General features: G+C 44.4%; 1 protein-coding gene across 2 annotated transcripts in view; it reads right to left on the bottom strand.

The window, feature by feature from the left end:
• The window catches only part of rassf2a (Ras association domain family member 2a), a 47,131-nt gene extending 25,386 nt beyond the window's left edge, over nt 1-21,745 (bottom strand). Inside the window, exons 1-3 of one of the 2 annotated variants that reach the window (XM_072266534.1) lie at nt 21,662-21,745; nt 15,461-15,534; nt 4,249-4,324 (exon numbers count right to left, since the gene is read on the bottom strand). In XM_072266534.1, the coding sequence (XP_072122635.1) occupies nt 4,249-4,324; nt 15,461-15,522 (138 nt within the window). In that variant the 5' untranslated portion in view covers nt 15,523-15,534; nt 21,662-21,745. Of the gene's footprint in view, nt 1-4,248; nt 4,325-12,935; nt 13,276-15,460; nt 15,535-21,661 lie in introns of those variants that run through there. The other variant, XM_072266533.1, reaches the window with a different exon arrangement.
• Between the last annotated feature and the right edge of the window lie 1,536 nt (nt 21,746-23,281).

Here is a 23,281-nt window from a genome sequence, read left to right on the forward strand (position 1 = left end):
AAGTGGATCACCACCACCACCTGCAGGTTCCCCAGGTTGCACACAGTCACAAATGGAAGGAAAGTACTATTCCAGCATTGCCAAGTCTGACAACATCAGAACAAGGGGGCTGCTAAAGCCAGGGGGGGGTCTCTATTCTTATCAATCCAAATGTTCCTTTTGAGCTTCACAATCAAGTACCTGATACAAATGGTCGTTTTATTATTGCCTCTGGGAAATTGTATAATACTAGGGTAGTCTTGGCTAACCTGTACACTCCCAATTCAGACGATGTGGAGTATTTTGATCATTTTTTCTCCTTATTGCCTGACCTCAGCTCATTTTCTCTTATATTGGGTGGTGATTTTAATTGTTGGATTGATCCAGTTATGGATCGATCATTCTCTGTTCCTACACTACCAAGTAAATCTGCTTTATCAATTTAGTCTTTCCTTTCTAATTATGGTATTCGGCATTTTCTCCATCTAACTGTAGAGATTACTCATTTTTTCCCCCACATGTCCACCATACTTTTACTAGAATTGATTATTTTTTTAAATTGATAACCTGATAATTCTATCTGTTCGCTCTTCTGATTATCAGAGTATATTGATTTCAGATCATGCCCCATTTACCCTGTCTTCATTTCTTCCTGGTCTCCCCCAAATGAATAAACACTGGCGTTTTAATCTGACCCTGTTGTTGGATTAAGATTTTGTAAAATTTATGAAGGGCCAGATAACGTTTATTTTTAGATATTAACATGCCATCTGAAACCTCAATTCAGGTTGTCTGGGATGCCATGAAAGCATATCAAATAATATCATAGCCTGTGAATTTGAAAAGAAAGACCTCTATAGAGCGATTAGATCTGGTCAATAAAATTAAAGTAACAGACCAACTATATGCCCAAACCAAAAATCCGGAACTGTACAAGGAGCGAGTGGAACTTCAAACTAAATTTGATCTTATTTCCACTCATCCAATTGAACGCCAACTTCTCGAAAGTAAGAGCCGGTTTTACATTCCTGGAGGTAAATCTGGTAAATTTTTAGTCAATCAATTAAGACACTCTAAAGATAAACAACAAATTACTAAAATTCGAATGGGAAATGGGAATATTACCTTGAATCATTCTGAAATTAATGATACATTCAAGAATTATTATTCTCGACTCTATTCCTCTGAACCTTTAAATGATAGTATTTCTGTTGAACATTTCTTAAATAGTTTAAATACTCCTTCGCTTTCTCCTGATCTCAAAGCACAACTCAATGAACCATTATCATTAGAGGAATTATCTTTAGCCATTTCCACACTGCAGCCTGGTAAATCTCCTGGACCTGATGGGTTTTCTGCAGAATTCTATAAGTCATTTTCCTCACTGCTTTTGCCTCAATTAACCTTAGTTTTATCTGATTCGTTTAAGCATGGTCAATTGGCAGCATCATTTAATGAGGCAAGTATTCTTTTAGCGAAAAAAGGCAAAGACCCAAGTGTTCCTCATATAGGCCGATTCGCTGTTAAATGTCGATGTTAAAATTTTGGCTAAAGTTTTGGCTCGTAGATTGGAGAACATTGTACCTTCAATTATTTCCGAGAATCAAACTGGTTGTATTAAAAATCGCCTCCCTTTTTTTAATACGTGGTGTCTATTTAATATCTTGTATTCACCTCCAAATGGGACTCCTGAATGGGTCATCCCTCTCGATGCGGACAAGGCGTTTGATCGTGTGGACTGGAATTATCTTTTTGTGGTTTTAGAAAAATTTGACTTTGGACAAAGTTTTATTACATGGATTAAATTGTTATATTCACGTCCCACTGCTTCCGTTTTGACTAACTCCCAGCAATCCCAAACTTTTAACCTTATACGTGGCACCTGGCAAGGGTGGCCTTTAAGTCCCTTACTTTTGGATTTGGCCATAGAGCCATTGGCGATTGTGTTTGTAGCTGTGTTGAACTGATGGGAATTTGGAGGGGAGGTGTTGAGCATAAAGTTTCTCTTTATGCCGATGACCTTTTACATCAAATCCGACTACCTCCTTACCCCCAATGTTTTCACTTCTTAATAAATTCAGTCAGATTTCCAGATATAAACTTAATTTACACAAGAGCGAACTCTTCCCAATTAATAGAGAAGCGCAAATATTAGAATTTCATAATTTCCCTTTTAAAGTAGTACATAATCAATTCACCTACCTCGGTATTACTGTAACAAGGAAATTTAAGCATCTTTTTCGAGAAAATTTTACTAATTTTTTAAATCATACAAAACAGAGTTTGACACATTGGTCACCCTTGTCCATGTCTCTGGTAGGTCGAGTTAATGTTAAAATGTGTATCCTTCCTAAATTTTTATACTTATTCCAATCTTCACCAAACTTTATTTCCAAAGCTTTTTTTGATTCGTGACACTCTATTATAGAAGGGTAAATGTCCCAGACTTAACAAAGTTCACCTTCAAAAACCTAAAAGGGATGGTGGTATGGCCTTGCCCAATTTTCATTTTTATTACTGGGCAGTCAATATACATTGCCTTATTTTTTGGTCTTTCTTTCATAATCAGTCTGACTGCCCAAAATGGGTGGCAATGGAGTTGAACTCTCATAAGGATTTCCCTATTTCCGCACTTCTTGGATATGCACTTCCTTGTCATTTGCCCAAACTAATTGTTAATCCTCTCATTAGACAAACTCTGAGAATATGGGCTCAGTTCAGAAAATATTATGGTCTTCATGGTTTCTCCCTTTCTAGTCCTATCTTTCATAGTCATCTTTTCCGACCTTCTGTGCGAGATTTAACATTTCATGTTTGGTACAGAAAGGGCACCAGGGGTTTTGAGGATCTTTTCATAGATCACTGTTTTGTGACCTTTGAATAACTGTCTGCAAAGTTTAACCTACCGAATACTCATTTCTTTAGATACCTTCAGATTAGATATTTTATTAACCCTTTAATACCAAACTTTCCTGAGATCCCCGTAAAAAATGTTGTGGACTTTTTCTTCGTATGAACCCATTGGGTAAAAGTTTAATATCTACTATTCGTGATAAGTTAGCGACCTTGAGGCCTTGAGGCCTTTGTTAAAGTTAGAACTGCCTGGGAGCATGATTTAAATATTTCTGTCTGATGAGGTTTGGGATTCAATTCTTAAGTCAGTTAACTCAACCTCTTTATGTGCTCGCCACTGCCTTTTGCAGTTCAAGGTTGTACATAGGGCTCATATATCTAAAAATAAATTATTGTGGTTCTATCCTGATATCAGTCCCTTATGCGACAAGTGTAAAGTGTAAAGCTTCTCTTATTCGCATGTCTTAGTTTGTCCTAGGCTTGTCCTAGTTTGGAGAAATTTTGGAGAGATGTTTTTTTTAAACTTTATCCATATCCTTAATTGTCATTTAGAACCTAACCCTTTGATTGCTCTTTTTGGAATTTTGGGTGAAGTTGACATGCGTTTAAGTCCGACCAAACATCGAACATTGTCTTTTGCCTCTCTTTTGGCTAGACGTTTAGTTCTTCTTTGGTGGAGAGATGTTGCCCCACCCACTCATGCTCAATGGCTTAGAGATATTATGTCCTGCTTAGGCCTTGAAAAGATTCATCATTCACTTCTTAATTCGGACATAAAGTTCCATAAGGTGTGGGGACATTTTCTTGAATATTTCCATAACTCCTCTTTAGTTTAAAGTTTTATCTTCCTTTTTCTTTCAGTACTTTAATCCCATACATACAGCTTTTTTTTTCTGGTAACTTTTACATTTTTTTTATGATGTGAAATAAAATATAGTTTTGATAGTAGGCAATACCTTTTTTTATATTCACAGCTCTGTGGTGGCAAAAGCTCTGACTAACTTTTCTTTATATTGTAATGGTTGGCTTGGAGTTGTGAAGTGGGTGGGTGGGGAGGAAACTAAATTTATATGATCTTATTTTGGGTGCTTTTTCTTTACTGTTATGAATTGTACACCAGATACGTTGGTTTCGCACTCTATAAACCTCCTTTTTGTTGGTGGTTTTTTGTAATGTAGAAACTTATTAAAAAAATTAGTTAAAAAAAAGAACAAGGGGGCTATCTCTGCCAGAAGAACTCAAGGCATCTACTAACCATAATCTTCAAGAGAAATTGGGGATAGGAAATAATGCCTTATCGGTAACCCCAGGACCACAGAAAATGAATAAATAAAAGTTATAGCAAGTGTGTATCTGCAGATTATCTGCCATTCTTCACTGAAAGCAGTTGAGCCATTCTGCTGTAGGATAGCTTACCTCCCTGTGTCGGAGCTGTGCCGTCTGCCCTTCATAGTAGTAGTTGTAGGTCTTCAAGTGCCCCAGGAGCTCCTTCCTAGAAATGAAAAGAAAGCATTCTTAACATTTTGCCCCCTACCACATTCTCACAATCTTCTCAGTTGTGAGTCAAATCACTCAGAGGCACAGCCTGAACAATGCAGAAATGATGGAGCGCTACTCTTCACACTGAGAGGCTAAAACATAGCCCGACAGTCATCACACAACAAAATAAATTAAATCACACCTCTTCCACGGAACAGGCCTGGAATCCTTCCTGGTACTGTGGCCAAGATTACTATTGGGTCCCATTTCCCCATGATCACGTGGGTTTCCTCCAATTTACTCCCACATTCCAAAGATGTATGGGTAGTAAATTATGGGCATGCAGTGTTGACTCCCGAATCATGGCAACACATATCGGCTGCATACCATAATCCTCACTCATGTTTGGACAGCTATGGAGGCCAATTCATCGGTTATATTTAAAGTAGATATTGATCGGTTCTTGATTAGTAAGGGTGTCAAAGTTTACGAGGGGAAGGGAGGAGAATAGGTTTGAGAGGTTTAATAAACGAGCCATGAATGGTTGATTAGACTCAGTGGGCCAAATGGCCTAATTCTGCTCCTATGTCTTATGGTTTCATTGATTTGATGCAAGCAACATATTTCACAAAATGATTATTCCACACCACTAATTCTTTCCCCCTGTGCATTGCAGAAAGTAGCAATTCCATCACTGTCAGCTTTGCCTTCAGCTACTGACTCCAAACCCCTGAAATCCCCTTCCTAAACCAGTCTCTTTATTTTGCTTGTACTCTCTCCATTCTGCACCTTTTCCATCTCTGCCTCTCATCTCCAAGAAGATCCTTCAATCCTTTCACCATACATCACCAGTCCTAATTGATCTAGGGTACCTGACATGTACCAGGTGTACATTGGCACTCCACTGAACTGCTTTATGTAATAAACACAGAGCTGCCCCTCCACCTCTATGCCTATGCCAACCAAAGACCAAGGGCAAGGTGGAATAGCATTCGTTTTCTTAAGTATAATGACAAGAGTTTGAATCCCATTACAGGACTAAATTCAATCTGTAGACAGGCAACTGTTTGGCTTTAAAATACAGAGGGAAATTTGTCCCTTGGTTACTGACCTCAAGGGTGGGCCTCTCAGACATGTTTTTATCAAGGAAAAAGGTCAACCAATATTTCATTTCATAAAACAGTTCTTTCAGTTTTATAGCAATCAAGATCAATGCCAATTCTCAGACTAATCCCACTTCTTCAGTTTCCTATAGCCTAATCTCTCACTTGCCAATGATTATACCTGGATTCCCCTACCAGCCATCTACAATCAGCCTACACAGGGAAATTTTATTTCCATATTCAGGCTCATCAACATCAAATTCATTTATGTAGCGTGTTTCATGCAGCAAGTTCAACCAAATAGGTTTTTTTTTAATGCCAACTGACTCAACATAAAGAATTAAGAGTAGTAGGCCACAGTCCCCTCAAACCTGCCCTATAATTATGGCTCATTTACCCCAAGCCTCAACTCCTCCTCTATGCCAGATCCCACTGCCCTCAATCCCTAGATCTTTAAAATGCACCAAGCTTCACTTTCAATACTTCTAAAGATTTGGCTGTCCATGACAGTTTTAAGATACATTCTCTTGAAGAAATCTCTAAGAATCTTAGCCCCCTTAGCTTTAATCGGAGGAAGGTGCCAGAGTCTTGGGTCTTGCTCAAGGTTTGATCAGCGCAATTTGTGGATTGGACTCATTTTAGAGGACTCCGCAGTGCATGTTATGTATGTTTCTAGTTTTTTTTAAATTTTCCATGTTCTGTGATTTTGATCGGGACAGACTCGTTCTGCGGCCTGCGGTTAACGTATGCCACTGCAGTAAATTGAACTGAACGTTCCTAGGCTGTTTCAAGAATTCTGCAGTTTGATGTTTATATTCTATGTGTTTCTCTCTCATTTGTTTGCACGATTTTTTTTTGCACATTGGACGTTCGATGTTTTCCTTGAACAGGTTCCATGCTTCTTTGTTTCGTGGCTGGCTGCAGGAAGACGAATCTCAGAGCTTTATACAGCGTATCTACTTTGATAATAAATCTTCGGAATCTTTGCGTTATGTCCCCTTGCTCAGGACTCTTCATCTAGTGAAAACATTGCAACATCATCCCTTGTCATGTCAAAATTACAGGGGAACAGCAGATGACTGAAGGTGGTCGAGAGACTGGCAAGGAATGAAGCTTAGGAGGGAAGTCCAGAGCTTTGGGCTTTGGCAGCTGAAGATCGAGCCACCAGTGCTGGAGCAAGGAACAAACTCCACACAGGGACAAACAGGAGGCCACAGTTTGAGCAACAAAGAGATCTTGGAGAGCTACAGGGATGTGTGAGAGTAGACTTCAGGGCACTGTCAGCCACTGAAGCAATTTTTAAAAAAATGAAGTGCTGTTTAATCAGGAACCAATGGAGATCAGCAAGATCTCATAGGAGTTTAGCCAGGAGATTGAATTCTGAGACGGCATCTCTGTTGATTCACAGCTCAGAGTTACTTTATGTTTTTAACTGATTTTAGGTAAAGATTGTTTGGGAAATAGGGAGGAGTTAGGGCTTAGAGACAGGGATGTGGAGGAATTAAGGGGCAAGCCACAGTCTAAGTCTCTGTTGCATGTTTGAAAACAACGTGGATGTGTGACATCCATGATCAGAGTGTATGAGGGCACCTCTCCCAAACCCTTCCCCCAAGGTCAGCAAGCTGCAAAAGGGTTCCGGAGTCAGGGATCCACCCAAGCAGGCGGGGCGTGCTCCGACGTCCCTGTGGGTTCATGAATCGGTGACACTGGAGTTCTTACCCTAGTGTTCAGGGTTGCATCATCAGTGAGTCCAGGGTTTGAGGCCTAATATTTGCCGATTGGCGTACCCTGGAATCAGTGCCAAATATTGAAGCCTGGAGGTTGAATTGGAAGTCCAGATGTAGAAGCCTGTTGGCCAGTGTGGAATCTGCAAATCTCTGGGGGTCTAAGCCCAATGGCTGCAGGCCCGAGTCACAGTCTGCTGGAGGCTGGAAGCCTACCCTAGGGTTAAAGGACTATGTGCTTGGGCGAGAGGGAGGAATGGGGCTTGTTTTTGCTGTGGCTGTTGTTTGATGCTTGTATTCAGTGTTGCTCTACTGAGCACCAGGACGTGTGGCAACACCTGCAGGCTGCCCCCTCGGGTGTGACAGTTAATAATGTAAACAATGCATTTCTCTGTGTTTCAATGTACACATGCCAAATAAACATGAATCTTGAACAAAGGAAGGAGGCTGGGATCTACTCTCTCAATGCCTATGCACTTCATTGATCAGACAGCCCATTTGTTAAACATGTTCTAATCCAGCTACACTAGCAGTGTGCCAGAAGTCTGCAAGTGTCAGGGAGCAGGAGTGAGTGCATTTGCTATTACAAAGGAAAAAGTTCCAGACAAGCTCAAAGGTCTTAAGGTGGATAAGTCACCTGGACCAGACTGACTACATCTCAGAGTCCTGAGAGAGGTTGCTGAAGAGATAACGGATATATCGATCATAATCTTTCACTAATCACTTGATTCTGGCATGGTCCCACGGGACAAATGTAAGAATCTTACTAAGGATGAGGTTTCAATGTATTTGGAGGCTAATGATAAAATAAGTCAAAGTCAGCATGGTTTCTGTAAAGGAAAATCTTGCCTGACAAATCTTTTAGAGTTCTTCAAGCAGGGTGGACAAAGGAGAGGCAGTGGATTTCATTCACTTGGATTTTCAGAAGGTGTTTGCTAAGTCGCCACAGATGAGGCTGCTTACAAGATGAAATCCTATGGTGTTACAGAAAGATACTGGCATGGATAGAGGAATGGCTGACAGGCAGGAGGCAGGGAGTGGGAATATAGGAGACCTTTTCTGGTTGGCTGCTGGTGATTAGTGGCGTACCTCAGGGGTCAGTATTGGGACCACTATTTTTCACATTGTTTGTCAATGCTTTAGACAACAGAATTGATAGTTTTGTGGCAAAGTTCGCAAATGATACGAAGATGGTTTCTGAGGAAGCAAAGCGATTACAGCAGGACTTAGACAAATTGGAAGAATGGGCAAAAAAAGAGGCAGATGGAATAGTGTTGGGAAATATAAGGTAATGTATTTTGGTGAAAAGAACAATAGTGTGGGTTATTACCTAAATAGGGAAAAGGGTCAAACTTCAGAGGTGAAGAGGGACTTAGGAGTCCTTGTGAAAGACTCCCAGAAGGATAATTCACAGGTTGAGTCTGTGGTAAAGACGGCAAATACAATGTTGGCATTTATTTCAATTGGAATAAAATACAAAAGCAAGGAGATAATGCTGAGTATTTATAAGACACTACTCAGGTTGCACTTGGAGTACAGTCAAAAGTCTTAGGCCCCATATCTCAGAAAGGATGTGCTGTCGATGGAGAGAGTCCAAAGGAGGCTCATGAGGATGATTCCAGGAATAAGGGGTTAACATACGAGGAACATTTGGCAGCATTGGGCCTGTATTCACTGGAATTCAAAAGAATGCAGGGAGGGATCTAATTGAAACCTACCGAATGTTAAATAGACTAGATAAGGAGGATGTGTAGAGGATATTTCCTATGGTGGAGGTATCCAGAACTAGAGGGCACAGCCTCAAAATTGAGGGTTGACCTTTTAGAACAGAAGTAAGGAGAAGCTGATTGTTTCCTGATTGGTCAGGGCATCAAAGGATATGGCGAGAAGACAGCTGTATGGAGTTGAGTGGGATCCGGGATCAGCCATGATGAAATGGCAGAGCAGACTCGATGGGCTGAATGGCCTAATTCAGCTCTGTTTTATGGTCCACACCATCAGGGTGGGGGAGCAACATCTTGTATCCCATCTGAGTACCCTCCCACCTGACCGTATGAATATCGCTTTCTCCTTCCAAAGAAAATTCCCACCCCTACTCTTCCTCCATTCCCCACTCTGATCTTTGGCTTCTTCTCGCTTGCCTATTTCTTCCCCCTCGATCCCCTCCTCCTTTCCTTTCTCCTATTGTCCACTCTCCTCTCCTATTAGATTCCTTCTTCTCCAGCCCTTGACCTTTCCCATCCAGCTGGCTTCACCTATCACCTTCCAGTTAGCCTCTTTCTCCCCCGCGCCCACCTTTTAATTAGACCATCTCCCCCCTTTCCCCAGTCCGGAAGAAGGGTCTCGGACTGAAACAACAACTGTTCACTCTTTGCCAGACCTGCTGAGTATGCAAGTGTATGTATAGTATATGCATATACACAAAGCTGCTGAGCATTATAATCATTTGATTTTCTCTGGCCACAGTCGTTGAGCTCATCCATCCACTCCTATGGTCCGTTGTGCCCATTCACACTACTTGCTCTTGTCCCATGCTGAAAGTTATTTATCATGAATGCCCCCGCATCACAGCTCAAACAGCAAAATGCATTTAGGGAGCACAATGCATCCAAGCACTTCATCAGAACACCGTCCGATTCAGGAGGTGTTAGAAAGTGGTATGGTATGCGGGTTGGAGGGGGTGTGCAGTTCTCAGGCTGGGAGCCCCAGACAGTGAAGACACAGCCGCTGACAGTGGAGCAATTAAAACTAGGGATGCAATAGGTCAGGACTGCGGGGTATGGAAATCAAATGGCCCCTGGCTTTGAGACTTTGCGACAAAAGAAATGAGTAGTGATGTCAGCTGTTGCCCGGGAGCCGAGCAGACAAAGAGCCGCTGATGGAGTTTCTCGATCAGTTTTCAGGCTGTCCTTTCCGGAGGCTCATCCCACAGAGCAGGTGGCTCAGAAGTGCAGGCCTCTGAATACAGACGTCTGTGTGATCTCAGTGTGCAACAACAAAAAAAAAGGGGAACTCCAATCTCAGATTTAAGGAACTGCTGTGTTCTTTCATGGGTAACATCCCAGAATAGAGTTGGTTCCTCAGTAACATTAGTTGCTATAAGAAAACACAACTCCCTGGCTGCACTCAGCTGCCCCCTCCCCCTCAGTTTTCACTGCCTGGAAAGAGGCCACTCTCCACTGGGGCCTAGCTCCTCCCCCCTGTAATCACCATGCTTCTCCTGGACAGTAGCTGCCAGCAGGTTATTACACTCCAAAGATCAACAGACTCTTGGCCTAATCCTTACCCAACACAAAATCCATATACAGTGAATCCTAGTTCATTGGTTCACATCAAGACCAGTCATTTCAACCCAATTAGGCGGCTGTCCCAATTAACATGGAAATAGTTAAAAACTTTAAAAAGACAAACTACCATTTAACTAAGTAATAAATTGAGTATTTAAAGAAATACAGAACAAAGAACACTAACAATGCCACTACAGTCCTATAAAACTGTAGCTCCTGATCATTACTTATGGCAGGATTCATCCGATGTTTACGATGAAATTTTCTTTTCATTGACTGTAAGTGAACAAAATTAGCACAGACTCCTGGTGCAGATAATGGACTGCCTACATGCAATTCTTTTGACAATTGCATCCTCCAAATCTTCAATGGTGTTTCAACATCCAAGATGATTCTTGATAACTTCAAATGCTTCATAGTTCTTAACTTTCTGAAGTAGTGAACACGTTTCACTTTCACTCCTGGCTGTTTCTGGCATCTCCAAGCCTGAATACTGAAACTGTTGTGAGCAAAACAGTTGTCTTACTGCTTATTTCTCACCAACTATCAGTGACAAAAGTCACTGCTTTTTGAACACAAAGCTGTGACTGGCAGTATTTTAAAAAAACTGTTCGCTCTAGCCACAGTGTTAAATGGCCACACAAATGCATGCGACTGATGCTATTTAGAAACTGTTCTGCAACAGTTTCTTGTACCAATTAAGCTGCATAGTATCCCAAATAAACAAAGGTAATCCTGGCTATTATCTCAATTAGCTTTTGCTTTTTAAGAGTTATCCCAAGTAAGCAACTACCCAGATTAACTGATGGCCCAATTAACCAGAATCCACTGTGTTGGAAATTTACATCCTGAGAGACGAGCATTCAGCCCCTCAGTTGTTGATTGATAGAATATATGCCTGAAGCTTGAAAAGCACTTTCTCACCCTGTCCTGCCTCACCCATTTGAATAAACTGTTCCAAAACAAAATTCTTCCACAATACTGTTACAATAAATGAAAACAAATAGACATAATAAAGAGACCAAATAATTAATTCCCATCCACTAGAATCCAAAGATCAGCAATTTCTGGAATGTCCTGGATAGCCCTACAGAGTAAACAGCCCCTGCCTTGATACCTGCTGAGGCAAAGTGGATCCTTAAGTACCAGGCTCTGTGACATGTTCACACTGTCCTCTGCAGAAAGCAGCTCCTTCTCTGCCCAAACACAGAAGATTCAGTGGCTGGCCACTGAAGTGATGGTTGCTGCTCAATCAACCATTTCACAGCTCTGAAATCTACGACCATGGCTTCTAGCTCTTAAGCTGAGTGGGGGTCAGGGGCCAGGACCTTGGTGTTTCTCAGTACCCCACTGGGTAATACGTTACAAATTGGACATTAATCCCAGATCTTGTGACCTTTGTCAAGGTGACCATTAGGATTTAAGTAGAGGTGGCGGAGGAAGGGTTCCTTAAGGTTGTTATAGCTGGGGGTGACGATGCGGATAAGCCCTCAATGGCGTGTGCCTCACATAGCCTCTGACAACCAAGTCCAGCTCTTGGCCTCCACTGCTAAGCCTGGTGGAATTATTTCTACTGACAGGAGAAAGGGCAAAGCTGGGTTACTGGCTCCTTAAAACCAGTCGCTTCGGGCCGATGGGGCTCATCAGCCATGGTTGGCAGTTCAGCGTTTTCCTTCTCCTAGATGATCTCGAACCTTCGCTGCCTTGAGGCTACACCCACACGTGGAGAAGGTTTCTGGAGTAAACCCAGAGGGAAAGATCCAGAGCTGGAGTCCCTAAGGCAGTCAAGTTTAACACTGACTGGCAACTCCTGTGATGCTACTGGTGCCAATCTGTACCAGTCTCTGCCGTTCCTTTGTGTTCATTAGATGCACAAAGAAGGCGAGCTCGCTACGTGGGCAATAGTTTGCACTCTATATCGTGCTGCCCAGGCTTGCATATCTAGACGGCTAGGACACAATATCCATGGTCGATCCTGACCAACAGAGGCCTCAGAGAGTGGAAGAAGTGCGAGGAGTCAGTCCTAGCTCTTAAACCGCATTAAATATTAAGGCTTCGGCAAACGAAACAACTCCAGTCGGCAGCCTTGCATCACGAACTAGAAAGCAATTGGGTATCAAACAATGACCACCTTCAAGACAGAGTCTAGTCATCTACATTCACCAAAGCCCCACCATCAACATCCTGGGGGTCACCACTGACCAGACATTGAACAGGACACCGACAAATATCTCAACTACAAGAGTAGGTCAGAGCTTGGTGCCTCTTGGTGAGTGACTCATTTTCTGACACCCAAGACTTTTCTACCACTTACAAGGCACAAGGCAGGAGTGTGACGGAACACATTCCACTTGCCTGGATGAGTGCCTTGAGAACACCTCGATGGACGCTCAATATCACTCAGGGAAAAGCAGTGGCTTACCTGGCACCCCATCCACCATTAATTCCCTTCACCACTGGTACAGTGGCTCAGTGTACCCCATAAGCACACCAGTTTATTGCATACACACCTTCCAAACCGACTATTTGGAAAGATAAAGTCTTCGCAGGGAAGGGAGCACCACCATCCGCAGTTTCCCCTGTAGCTCACACCATGTTGACGAGAAGGCATTTGGCGACTCCTTCATCCTTGCTGGGTCCGACTTCCAGAATTCATTCCCCAACACCATTGCAGAAGTTCAGGACCCCCTTCTCAAGGGTGATGAGAAATGGGCTTATCAGCAGCATCCAGATCCCAGAAGATAATGGATGTATGCAGTAAATAAAAAACACTGACTGCTCATCCAATTACACATCACAGCTCATCCTCCAAATCAGAATCAGGTGTATTATCATTCACACAAAATGCCAGAGGAACTCACCAGGCCAGGCAGCATCTATGGAAAAGGACTATCCTGACGAAGGGTCTCGGCCCAAAACATTGACTGTTTACTCTTTTCCATAGAAGCTGAGTTCCTCCAGCATTTTGTGCGCGTTACTTTGATTTCCAGCATCTGCAGATTTGCATGCTTGTATTATCGTTGACATACACTATGTCGTGAGTTTTGTTGCAACAGTAGAGTGCTAAACGAAAGAAAAACAAGTTATGAGAAAATAAACAAACAGTGCGAATAAGGTAGTTTCTACATGCAATCACTATCTTCCTCAATTCCCAGCTACTTGGACACATCAATTTCAGCCTTGAATAGAGACCAGGTTTCACAACCTTCTGGTGTACAGGACACCAGTGGCTCACATCCCTCCCACATGAAGAAATTTCCCTTCATTGCAATCTTGAGTGGCATATTGTCCCCTCCCTCTGTCCATGGACCTTCCAGTACAAGCGTCACGACACTTGGGCGCAGATGATTCTTCACCACTTCTTTCTCCCCATACAAAATATCTTTATTACAAATTCAGTGTTATATATACAAAACAGTGACTAACACAGTTCACGATAAATGGACAATACACATTAAACCAAAATGTTTCCATCTCTCTCAATGATGGAAATTACCCCCCGCAGAGCCCAATGGTCCCAGAACACCTCTAAGGTCGCCGTGGACTGCATGTGTTCCTTCTCAATATTTACCCGGGCACGAACGTACCCCCTAAACATTGCCAGGCAGATCCTCCTGCAACCCGTTTCCAAGACCCACGGATGGCTGTTTTTGCCAGCCCCAGGAGCAAGTTGACAAGGAAATCCTCATCCCTCCATGCACCCCCTCCTTACTGGATGACTGTATACAAATAGGGTGGGGCTAAAATGCAACCAGAATGCGAGAAGCAGCCCATGCAGATACGCTAAAAAGAGGCTGCAGTCTCACACACTCCGTGTACATGTGGTACACGGTCTCCTCCAGCCTGCAGAAGTGACATGCGGGTGGGAGATCTGTGTACAGACTGAAGGATTTATTGCAAGGCACCGCTCTAAGCAGCAGTCTCAACCACAGATCACCATGGTGGATGGGAAGAACTCCCTCATAAAGGGACTTCCATTGGGGACTCCCCTCACCTCCAGGTGGAAAGACAGACCGCCAAGGCATGTCGGGGTGGTGGACAAGATCTAGGAAGTGGAGAGCGTGGAGTAGCAGCCCAGAGAGGTACCCCCTGCTTGCATCCCTGAATGAGATTGTCAGTGTCAAGGAGAGACGGTTCAAGTTGTGTGGACTTGGCTCTCGGATAAGATTGTGCGGCCTGGGCCCGACAAGCAGCTCAGCCCGAGTCATTCCACACATCTGAGCCGCATCGACATCCGTTGAGGTAGGGCAAGGGTCGGCCACGACTCCGCCCTCTGCCAGAGAAGGGGATTCCCGGCCTGAGGCAACCATGTTCCAGACTCTCAATGGGTCCTGATAGAAGCCGGGCAGACTCCGCAAAGCAGCACGGCTGACACCTGCCAGTAGTAGCCGCATCTCTTCGTGAAGACAGCAGCCCCTCCGGAGGAAGAATGTCGCCAAAAAGTGCCACCTGGGAGGGTGCTTGGCGTACAGGAATTTCTGCAGGGTCCTGAGGCGGAGAGCCGCTAGTCGCGTACGTACGCACACCAGTGACTGTCCGCCCTCTTCCACTGGGAGACTCAAGACCGCCGCAGAGACCCAGTGTTTTCTGTTACCCCAGAAGAAGTCCACTAACCTCCTCTGCATTCTCGCGACGAAGGGGGCAGGAGGGGTCAAGGTGACCATCCGGTACCACAACATGGAGGCCACCAGCTGGTTTATGACCACCACCTTGCCTCTTCACCACCGGGTGCTCAACCAGATACCTGGAAGAGGTGGCTTGCATAGACCCCATCTCTCATGCAACATCCTCATCCCTTACAACAGGCGCGTGCTCGGCCATCTACGGGACATGAGCTTGGAGTCCGATGGAACACTCTCCACTTGCTGAATGAGTGCCAAAGTTTCAACTCTTCGGAAGCTCAGTAGCACCCAGGGCAAACAGCCCTCTTAACTGATGCCCAAACTACAACCTTAAACAATCATTCCCCTCCACTGACCTCGCACATAAAGCCCACAGTCTATGTTCAGCATGTTTAGAGCCTCGATGCACTCACTTGGAAATATACTTATCCTCCCCAATGCGAACAGGATCTTCCATCATGGGTGGTACAGTCATCACAGGCAGGCTCTGAAGAGAAAGACAGGAAAATATTGGCATTGAGTGAGGGTAGTAACAACAGCGGGCACCATGCTCCTAGTGTCTGCTGACCACTCTCCAATATTTCAACTCTGAATGTGGCTCCCAGGAATGGACAACGCCATTGAAGATTCCACTTCAGTAAGCATCAACAATCCTCCTTACTTAAGCTGTGTTATACTATACGTCTCTGGTCTGCCTTGGGCTCCACATTGAGCAGTTCAGTGAGCAATGGCACTTTCAGTACAGTTTACAGACCAAGTGCTAAATGAATTCACCACAGCACTCAACATCACCCGCTCCTCCAGGACCACTTACTGGTGCTGTGACATGGCACCAAACTTGTGCAAAGAGATGGGAATAAGATGGGATAAGTGAGAGGAGAAGGGGATGAAGTGAGAGGGGGTGTACTTGCAAACAGCAAGGAAACATAGAAAGAAAAGGGAAGTGGGTGTGTGAATAAGGAGGTTGGAGAGTAGAGTAATTGTGTGCAGATTTATGAACATGGAACTGAACAGTACTGAAATATGCCTTTTGATTTTGTGTTTTTATTCCGTACTTTTGCTGATTCTTTTTGTTGCCGTTTGCATGATTTTTTTTGCAAGGTGGCAGGAAGGTTTGATGTTTTGCTTTTCTTTGGGCGAGTTGACCCCATGGATCTTGTTTTGTGACTGTCTGCAGGGAAGACAAACTTCAGGGTTGTATACTGCATACATACTTTGATAATAAATGTACTTTGAACTTTAAATAAAAGGATAAATATAGCAGAAGGGGAATGACATGGCATTGTCTACATCCAACAGAAGACAGTTATCTGCTGACAGGGTACCCCTGACAGCAGGGTAACCCCCTCATACCGCTGCCCAGTTTTGAGTGCTCACGCGTGTTTTGGGTTGGAAGCAAGAGACTAACACTGATACTAAGGCTAAACAGAATGCTGGAAGGGCTCAGCAGGTCAAGCAGTGCCTGTGAAAAGAGAGACACGGGAAATGCTTCCAAACAAGTGCCTTCCGGCGGAAATATTAACCCCGCTCCTCTTTCCACAAAAAGGTTGCCGGGTTCACCATTCTTCAGCCACTTGCCTGTCTCCCAACGCCACTCCTCCCTCCCCCCTCTGCTATCAGGCTCAACTTGCCCCTCCACAACTCACCAATTACTATTCACTACCCCCCCCCTCCTCTTCATACTGGCCACCACCCCTCTCCACACAGTCCTGAAATAACGTTTCAACACAGAACAACCATTCCTGCCACCTCTACAGATGCTGCTTGACCCACTGAGCCATTGCTTGATGCTGCCATTGCTAATTTTGGTTTCAGACTTCCAGTATCTGCAGTTTTTGCTTTTTGACAACAAGATGAAACCCACATATCTTACAATAATAAAAAAAAATAGATTCCTGGCCAGTGGTCCCTCTGCAATGGGGTCATGCCTTTGCACGTACCGCTGCCAAGGGATCCTTAACTAAAGAGTGCAGCCAGCGTTATGCTGCAAGTCCCTGTCCCTCGTTAGGTCAAGAGAAGTTCTGTGAGTGTTGTGAAAGTGGATGGCTGATCTGATGCGACACATGACAAAGTCACCCTGTGATGCAACAAATCGATTCAGGGAAACAGCCCAACCTGTTCACAGTTGTACATGGGCAGAAGTAGACATCACTGGCACACTCAACATTTATTGACATCCCCAAGTGCCCTTGAACCAAGTGGCTTACCAGGGGTAGCTTGGGGTCAGTTCTATTACTGTGGGCCTGGAACCACATGAAAGCAGCAAATTTCCCTTCCCTAAGGACATATGCAAGCCAGATGTGTTTTTAAGATGATTTTGTTGTCTCACAGCCACTCTCACTGATACTTAAATTCCAGTTTTTTTTTTGCAAAAAATAAGGTTGATTAACCAAATGTTAGCTTCCCAGCTGTTGTGGGGAGATTTAAACTGTGGATCATTTGTGCGACTGTCTGGCTTTCCAACCCACTAACAGAGACACTTTGCTTCCATATGCTCTGGCTGGAAGAGTTATTCGGACCACCAACACCAGGATAAAGGGAACAGAAGTGAGTTCAAAAGAACAAAAGGCAAGGAGCAGAGAGACCCCATCAAACATAATGGCAGATGTGCAGCTGCTCTGAGATGGGCAAACACACACAGCTTTCGGATCCTCATTTGCTGAATGTCTTCCCGTATTTTAAGGAAGTGATCAGCTGACTCTACAATCGCCCGGCTGCTGCTGTAGTCAGTCGTCCCAGCTGTGTCTGGTACTCAGGCCAAATCACGTCCTCCGCAGACTCAGCAAATGAGCCTATCTCAGCAGTGCTGGTTCTGAGCACTTTCAGTGGATATCCGCTCAGCTCTTATAACAAAAACCAAAAGAGTAAAAACTCTTGCTCAAATCAGCTCAGTGGAACCAAATGAATTAACTGAACACTGTTCATCAGGCAACACTGAAATGAGAAGAGCAAGGGTCGTGGGGTGGGACCGACTGACAACTGGGATCCTCCAAAGTCATTTGTCATCTTTTTCCTGACATTGAGTCACATTGAAATCCTGGCACGACTATAAAGCAGCATTATATGTTATAGGCAGCCTGTTATTTCTAGTGTTTGTCCCTATTGATTAGTGTGAATTTGTATTCAGTCAGTGGGCAGTGTTTTTATTCTTTCAGTGTATGTGATTGCAAGCCACTAACTCTGAACTAACCTTAATAAACCACATTAACCTTCACGCCTTAAAAAAACGAGCAAAACTAACATTTACCACCTACTCATCAATGCTCTTAAGACAAGACATTGAACTCCTGGCTGGAACTGAACCTGAACCTGTGTACTGGTGCCGCAACAGCACTGCGCCACACTTCCTCCATCATTTTGTGTGTTGCTCTGAATTTCCGGCATGTGCAGAACCTCTTACATTTATCATAAAGATAATATTGGTGAGGGATAAATATAGGCAGTGGGGAAGAGTCTCATCCGGAATTTGTATGAATTATCATCTCACTATTGCTGTGCTCAGAGCCATTAGTGTTGTACACTTTACAAGAAACAACTTAAAAAATTGATAGCGAAGCGCATTGTGATGTCTTGAAAGGGGGGACAGTGGGAGCCTTATAGTTTTTTTTCCAGTCTTAGGGACAGATTACACCACAATGCATGTCAGACATAAAGGCATCCGTTAGTCTTGTGAGACCATGGATCCGCAGGCGCAGGCCTGGGCAAGGTTGTATGGAAGACCAGCAGTTGCCTATGCTGCAAGTCTCCCCTCTCCATGACACCGATGTTGTCCAAGGGAAGAGCACTAGGACCCATACAGCTTGGCACCAGTGTCGGCACAGAGCAAGTGACACAACACACGTGGCCTCAGCTGGGACTTGAACTCACGACCTTTAGGTCGCTAGTCCAATGCCTTAACCACTTGGCCACTTGCCCACACATGTCAAACATAACCCAATCCAAGTGTCAATGTATCAACACCCCTTGAGAACCAGAGGTCTGGACATCAAGATGGCTCTGCAATCAAGACCCAAAGTACATTATAATGTTGTGCTAATAGTTGAGAATATGGTGGGTTCAGGAGACAAATGACCACCAGTATCCATAGGCTCAATCAGGACCTTCTCTATGGCTGGAGGGGAGTGCTCAGCATATTTGGAGTCAGAGGAGATCTGGGTGCAAACAGAAGAAATCAAGGCAAGTTAGCATCTTAGTTGATTGGGTTCCCAATCCAGTATTGTCAGGGGATAACTTGGCTGTCCCAGGATCCAAGGAAGTTTGCCCCAGGGCAACCAGATCTTGGTTCACTTACACCATCCCAAAATGAATGTGCACCTCTGACACAGAAAATTAAGCTAGGTACTAGGAAAAGCTGTCAAATTTCAGAAGTGACATTATACAACTTGGAAATGTTTGATATAATATTTCCCTTGGGGAGATACATTTTCAAATGTTAAAAATAGAATGCAATTGAATTATGTGACTCACAGCAGAAAAGAAGGCCATTTAGTCTGCCAAACACATGCCAGAAATGGCTTTGTTAAAATCGGATTGCTATGCTTGAAGTCACTCCCTGGTTGAGGCCCAGAAACTGAATGTGGGACTGGGTGGTGAACTACTCATTGCTTCATACTAAGAACACCCGCTATGTACAAAAATTCCAACCTTGGCAACTGGCAGCTCCATTCAAACAGTCTTTGTTGGGGTTTACGCTGCTCATGCAATGGTACCAATCTACATTACCCCATCCCCTTCGCGATCACTACTTTCCTGAACTGTTTTTAAAAGAACCGTTAGGTCTTCATGGCCAATGCTAATCCTGGTTTCCACAGCCTCAGTCCTGGGAGGAAAAGTATTCCCCATTCTGTCCTGAATCTCTTCCATTTAGTTATGTACCAATATCCCCAGCTGTCGCTTCATACCACCCCCGATAGATTTGTGCAGAACTGAAACAGGGCCTTCAGCCAGAAATTGTGTCGATGCTGACCACCTACACAAAGCCCACTTACCAGGTTTTGGTCCATACTGCATGGTAGCTTTGTGCTTATCTAGCTAAGTAAATGTCAAGAGAGTACCTGCATCCTCCACCCACCTGGGGACCAGTCCATCATTTAAGCATTACCATCTATCAGTTTCCTCTGTCAAATCATCTGATTTCATAACCCAAATGAATTTCGGAAAATTCAGCCATCTCTGCAGGGTAGATCTGCACTGGACAAACTCCATGGCTCAATGCTGTCTAAAGGGAGATGCATCAACTACCTATACTCCAAGTCAACTAGGAGAACTTGGCTTTAAGTAAGCAACGCTAAGTTAGCATCAGTGTACAATATACATCAGCGGTTGACAGACGGACAATCACAATTGCTCTCTCTCTCTCTCTCTGAACCGGCCTACAAAGCAAGGCAGCTGTTGCTGTGGATCAGGAACTCAGGAACTGCACTTGTCAGAAAGTGTGTGTGTGTCTGTGTATGTCTGTGTGTGTCTGTGTGTGTGTTGGGGGGGAGGGGTGGTTCTGGACCCAGTGATACCCAAAAGGGGCCAGAAGGACAGCAGATGATCCGGTGAAGCAAAAGGCAGGTTGGTTGGGTCGAAGAATCAAACAAGTTGTAACGCCGAGTCGAGGCAGAATCCCGATCAAGGGCGACGCCAGCAGTAGAGAAATGGGGACCCGGCGTTACAGAGGTAGTTAGTTGGGGGAACACAATGGAAAGCGTGGCGTGACGGATGGGTTCTTGCTTTCGTAGTCGAGACCAGAGTACACACGTTGGGCTATCAGCTTAGAAAATCGGGCTTCCAAACCTCCTGGAAGCCAGCTCAATAAGCTAGTCAGCAGTCCCACCCGCGCCTTGCAAGGGTGCAGTGGAGTAGTCCACTGGATGTCAGAAAAACCCCCTCCCCACCGTTCCCCATGGAAACAGCAGAGGCCCGTCTCCGTCCGGAGGACCGGTGCTTCATCCCAAAAACTGCTGCTCGGCTGACAGCGGCGTCCGTGCCCCCTTGCCGCGGATAAACGAAAAGAAACAGCTGCTTTTGAGGAGGTTACATTTCACAGCTTAACCAATGCACGCGGTTAGTTCATTTCTGATTTTATATTAAAAGCTGAATTTTAAAAAAAGAACTGGGACGATGCCATCGCATGCAGCACTGGTGCGCTCGGAGAATTTTCCGTTAAACTGCCCACGCTAGCTTCTGCCTCAAAACATTGCAAGGGGCAGGGTCGCCCCAGAAGCCCGTGATAACCTCCGGGTACGAGATCCCCGAGAAGAGGAGAGACAGACAGCCCAAGAGCTGTGAGGGCAAAGGTTAACTCTTCTCCCGAAACCAAGACCATCCTTGGTATTTACTGCAGAACGAGTTCTGGCAGAAAGCCACTTGCATTGATTCAAAAAAAAAAGCCGTGTGAATTTAACAGAGCAATCGGTAGATTTGCACTAGGAGCCCGTCCCTTTCTGAAGGAGCTGGGAAGTGCCCGGGCACAGCAATGCTCAGAAAGGCAGCGATGTTAATTTCACAGGGAAACCCTGACCTTACGGCACTCGTTAATTTTCCTAAATGTCGAGACTTTGGTCAAGGAGGAATCCATCTATAACTTAATTCTAAACACGAGCAGGGAGATTTCCATTCTTTATTACCTTGTTCGAAGCCTCTTTATTCTAGCGATGTGGTGAGTCAGCAGTTGGACCCCGATTGACAAGCTGCTTGAAGAAGTCCAAAGCCATAGCATCGACTCCTTTTAAAGGAACTGCGGGGATGGCCGCGTTTTGGATGACTGATGCGCCAAACGACCAATCAGTGACTGGCGACGCTTGGCAATATTGCCTATAGCGGTGACGACAAAGGACCAATGAACGTGAACTTGTGCGTGTGCAGACAGTGAGCCGATGCGTCGCTGGTAGTTAAAGACACACTGTGTCTTTAATAATGAATTATTATACACACTTAAATAGAAATGTACAACACGTATACTAATTCATTCATGTATAATACATACTTTTATAATAAATGTTGCTGAGGACTGTAGTCACCTCATTGGACAGGACCTGCCTCAGGGAATCCCAGTCATATATAGAATGAACTACAGGCATTTCATCATCAAACGGTTCAAGGCCAAGAACAAGGTCAGTACCACCACTATCATGAAGTTTCAATATCTGGACAACAACTGCAGCACTCTGAAGTAAAGCCCCGGTGCATCTTGAATGTCTTTGCCAACGTATATAGGGTTCTGGGTCTTGTTTTCAATTTTAAAAAAAGAGGTCTTATATCATCCACCGCCCAACCAGCCGTTCATCCAGCCGACCATAAATGGCGACGACATCGTTCTTGAAAATGCAGACCACATGCCCTACCTGGACAGCATTTTCTCCTCAAAATGAGACATCTACTCCGAGATCAACCACCGCTCGAGTAGTGCCAGTGGAGCCTATGCAAGATTAAAGGAAGAGTCTTTGAAGACCGCGAGCAAGCAATCCAAACAAACTTTCAGTCTATAGAGCAGTTGTCCTTCACACATCACAGTATGAAGCTGACTCGTGGACCATCTACAATAAGCACCTAAAAGCCCTGGAACAATATCACCAAAGAGTCTTACACAAGATTTTGAGGATCAGCTGGGAGGATGATAGGCCAACAGCATCTCCACAACGATAAAGCAGCAACACTCCGACGGAAAGGTCAAGTCATCCGGATGCCTAATTCATGCGGATCCTTTACTCCCAGTTGAAAGAAGGCGAGCCGCTGGGAGGTAAAGGCAACGCTTCAAAAATAACATCAAAGTCGGTCTGAAGAAATTCAATGTTACATCTTAAACCTGGGAAAATATTGCTCTCAACAGGGACATCTGGACGAAATCTGTTCAAGAGGGAGCTGCGCTAGATGAGAGCGATCTTTGCTGTGCAGCGGAGAACAAACACGGCAGCTCCGGGAGGAGAGACTGGACAACCAAAAGACCCAACCATTGACCATATCTACCACTTACACTGCACGGATCTCGGATCGCCAGTCACCTAAGCACCCACCAATAGACGACCACTTAGGAGAACATCTTACCTGACTCCAGTGATCGCACACTACTGTAACATATGTACATACAGCGTCATAGTGCTACGCAGCAGAGAAACGGGCCGCTCGGCCCATCTTGTCCATTCCGACCAAATTGCTTAACTGAGCTAGCCAACAGCACTCTAAAAAATCCACATCTATTTACTACCAATATATTTTTCCTACTGAAGTCTAGGTCTGCAGAGTCATAT

The sequence above is a fragment of the Mobula birostris genome, chromosome 8 (assembly GCF_030028105.1).
Source record: "Mobula birostris isolate sMobBir1 chromosome 8, sMobBir1.hap1, whole genome shotgun sequence".
NCBI lineage: Eukaryota > Metazoa > Chordata > Chondrichthyes > Myliobatiformes > Myliobatidae > Mobula > Mobula birostris.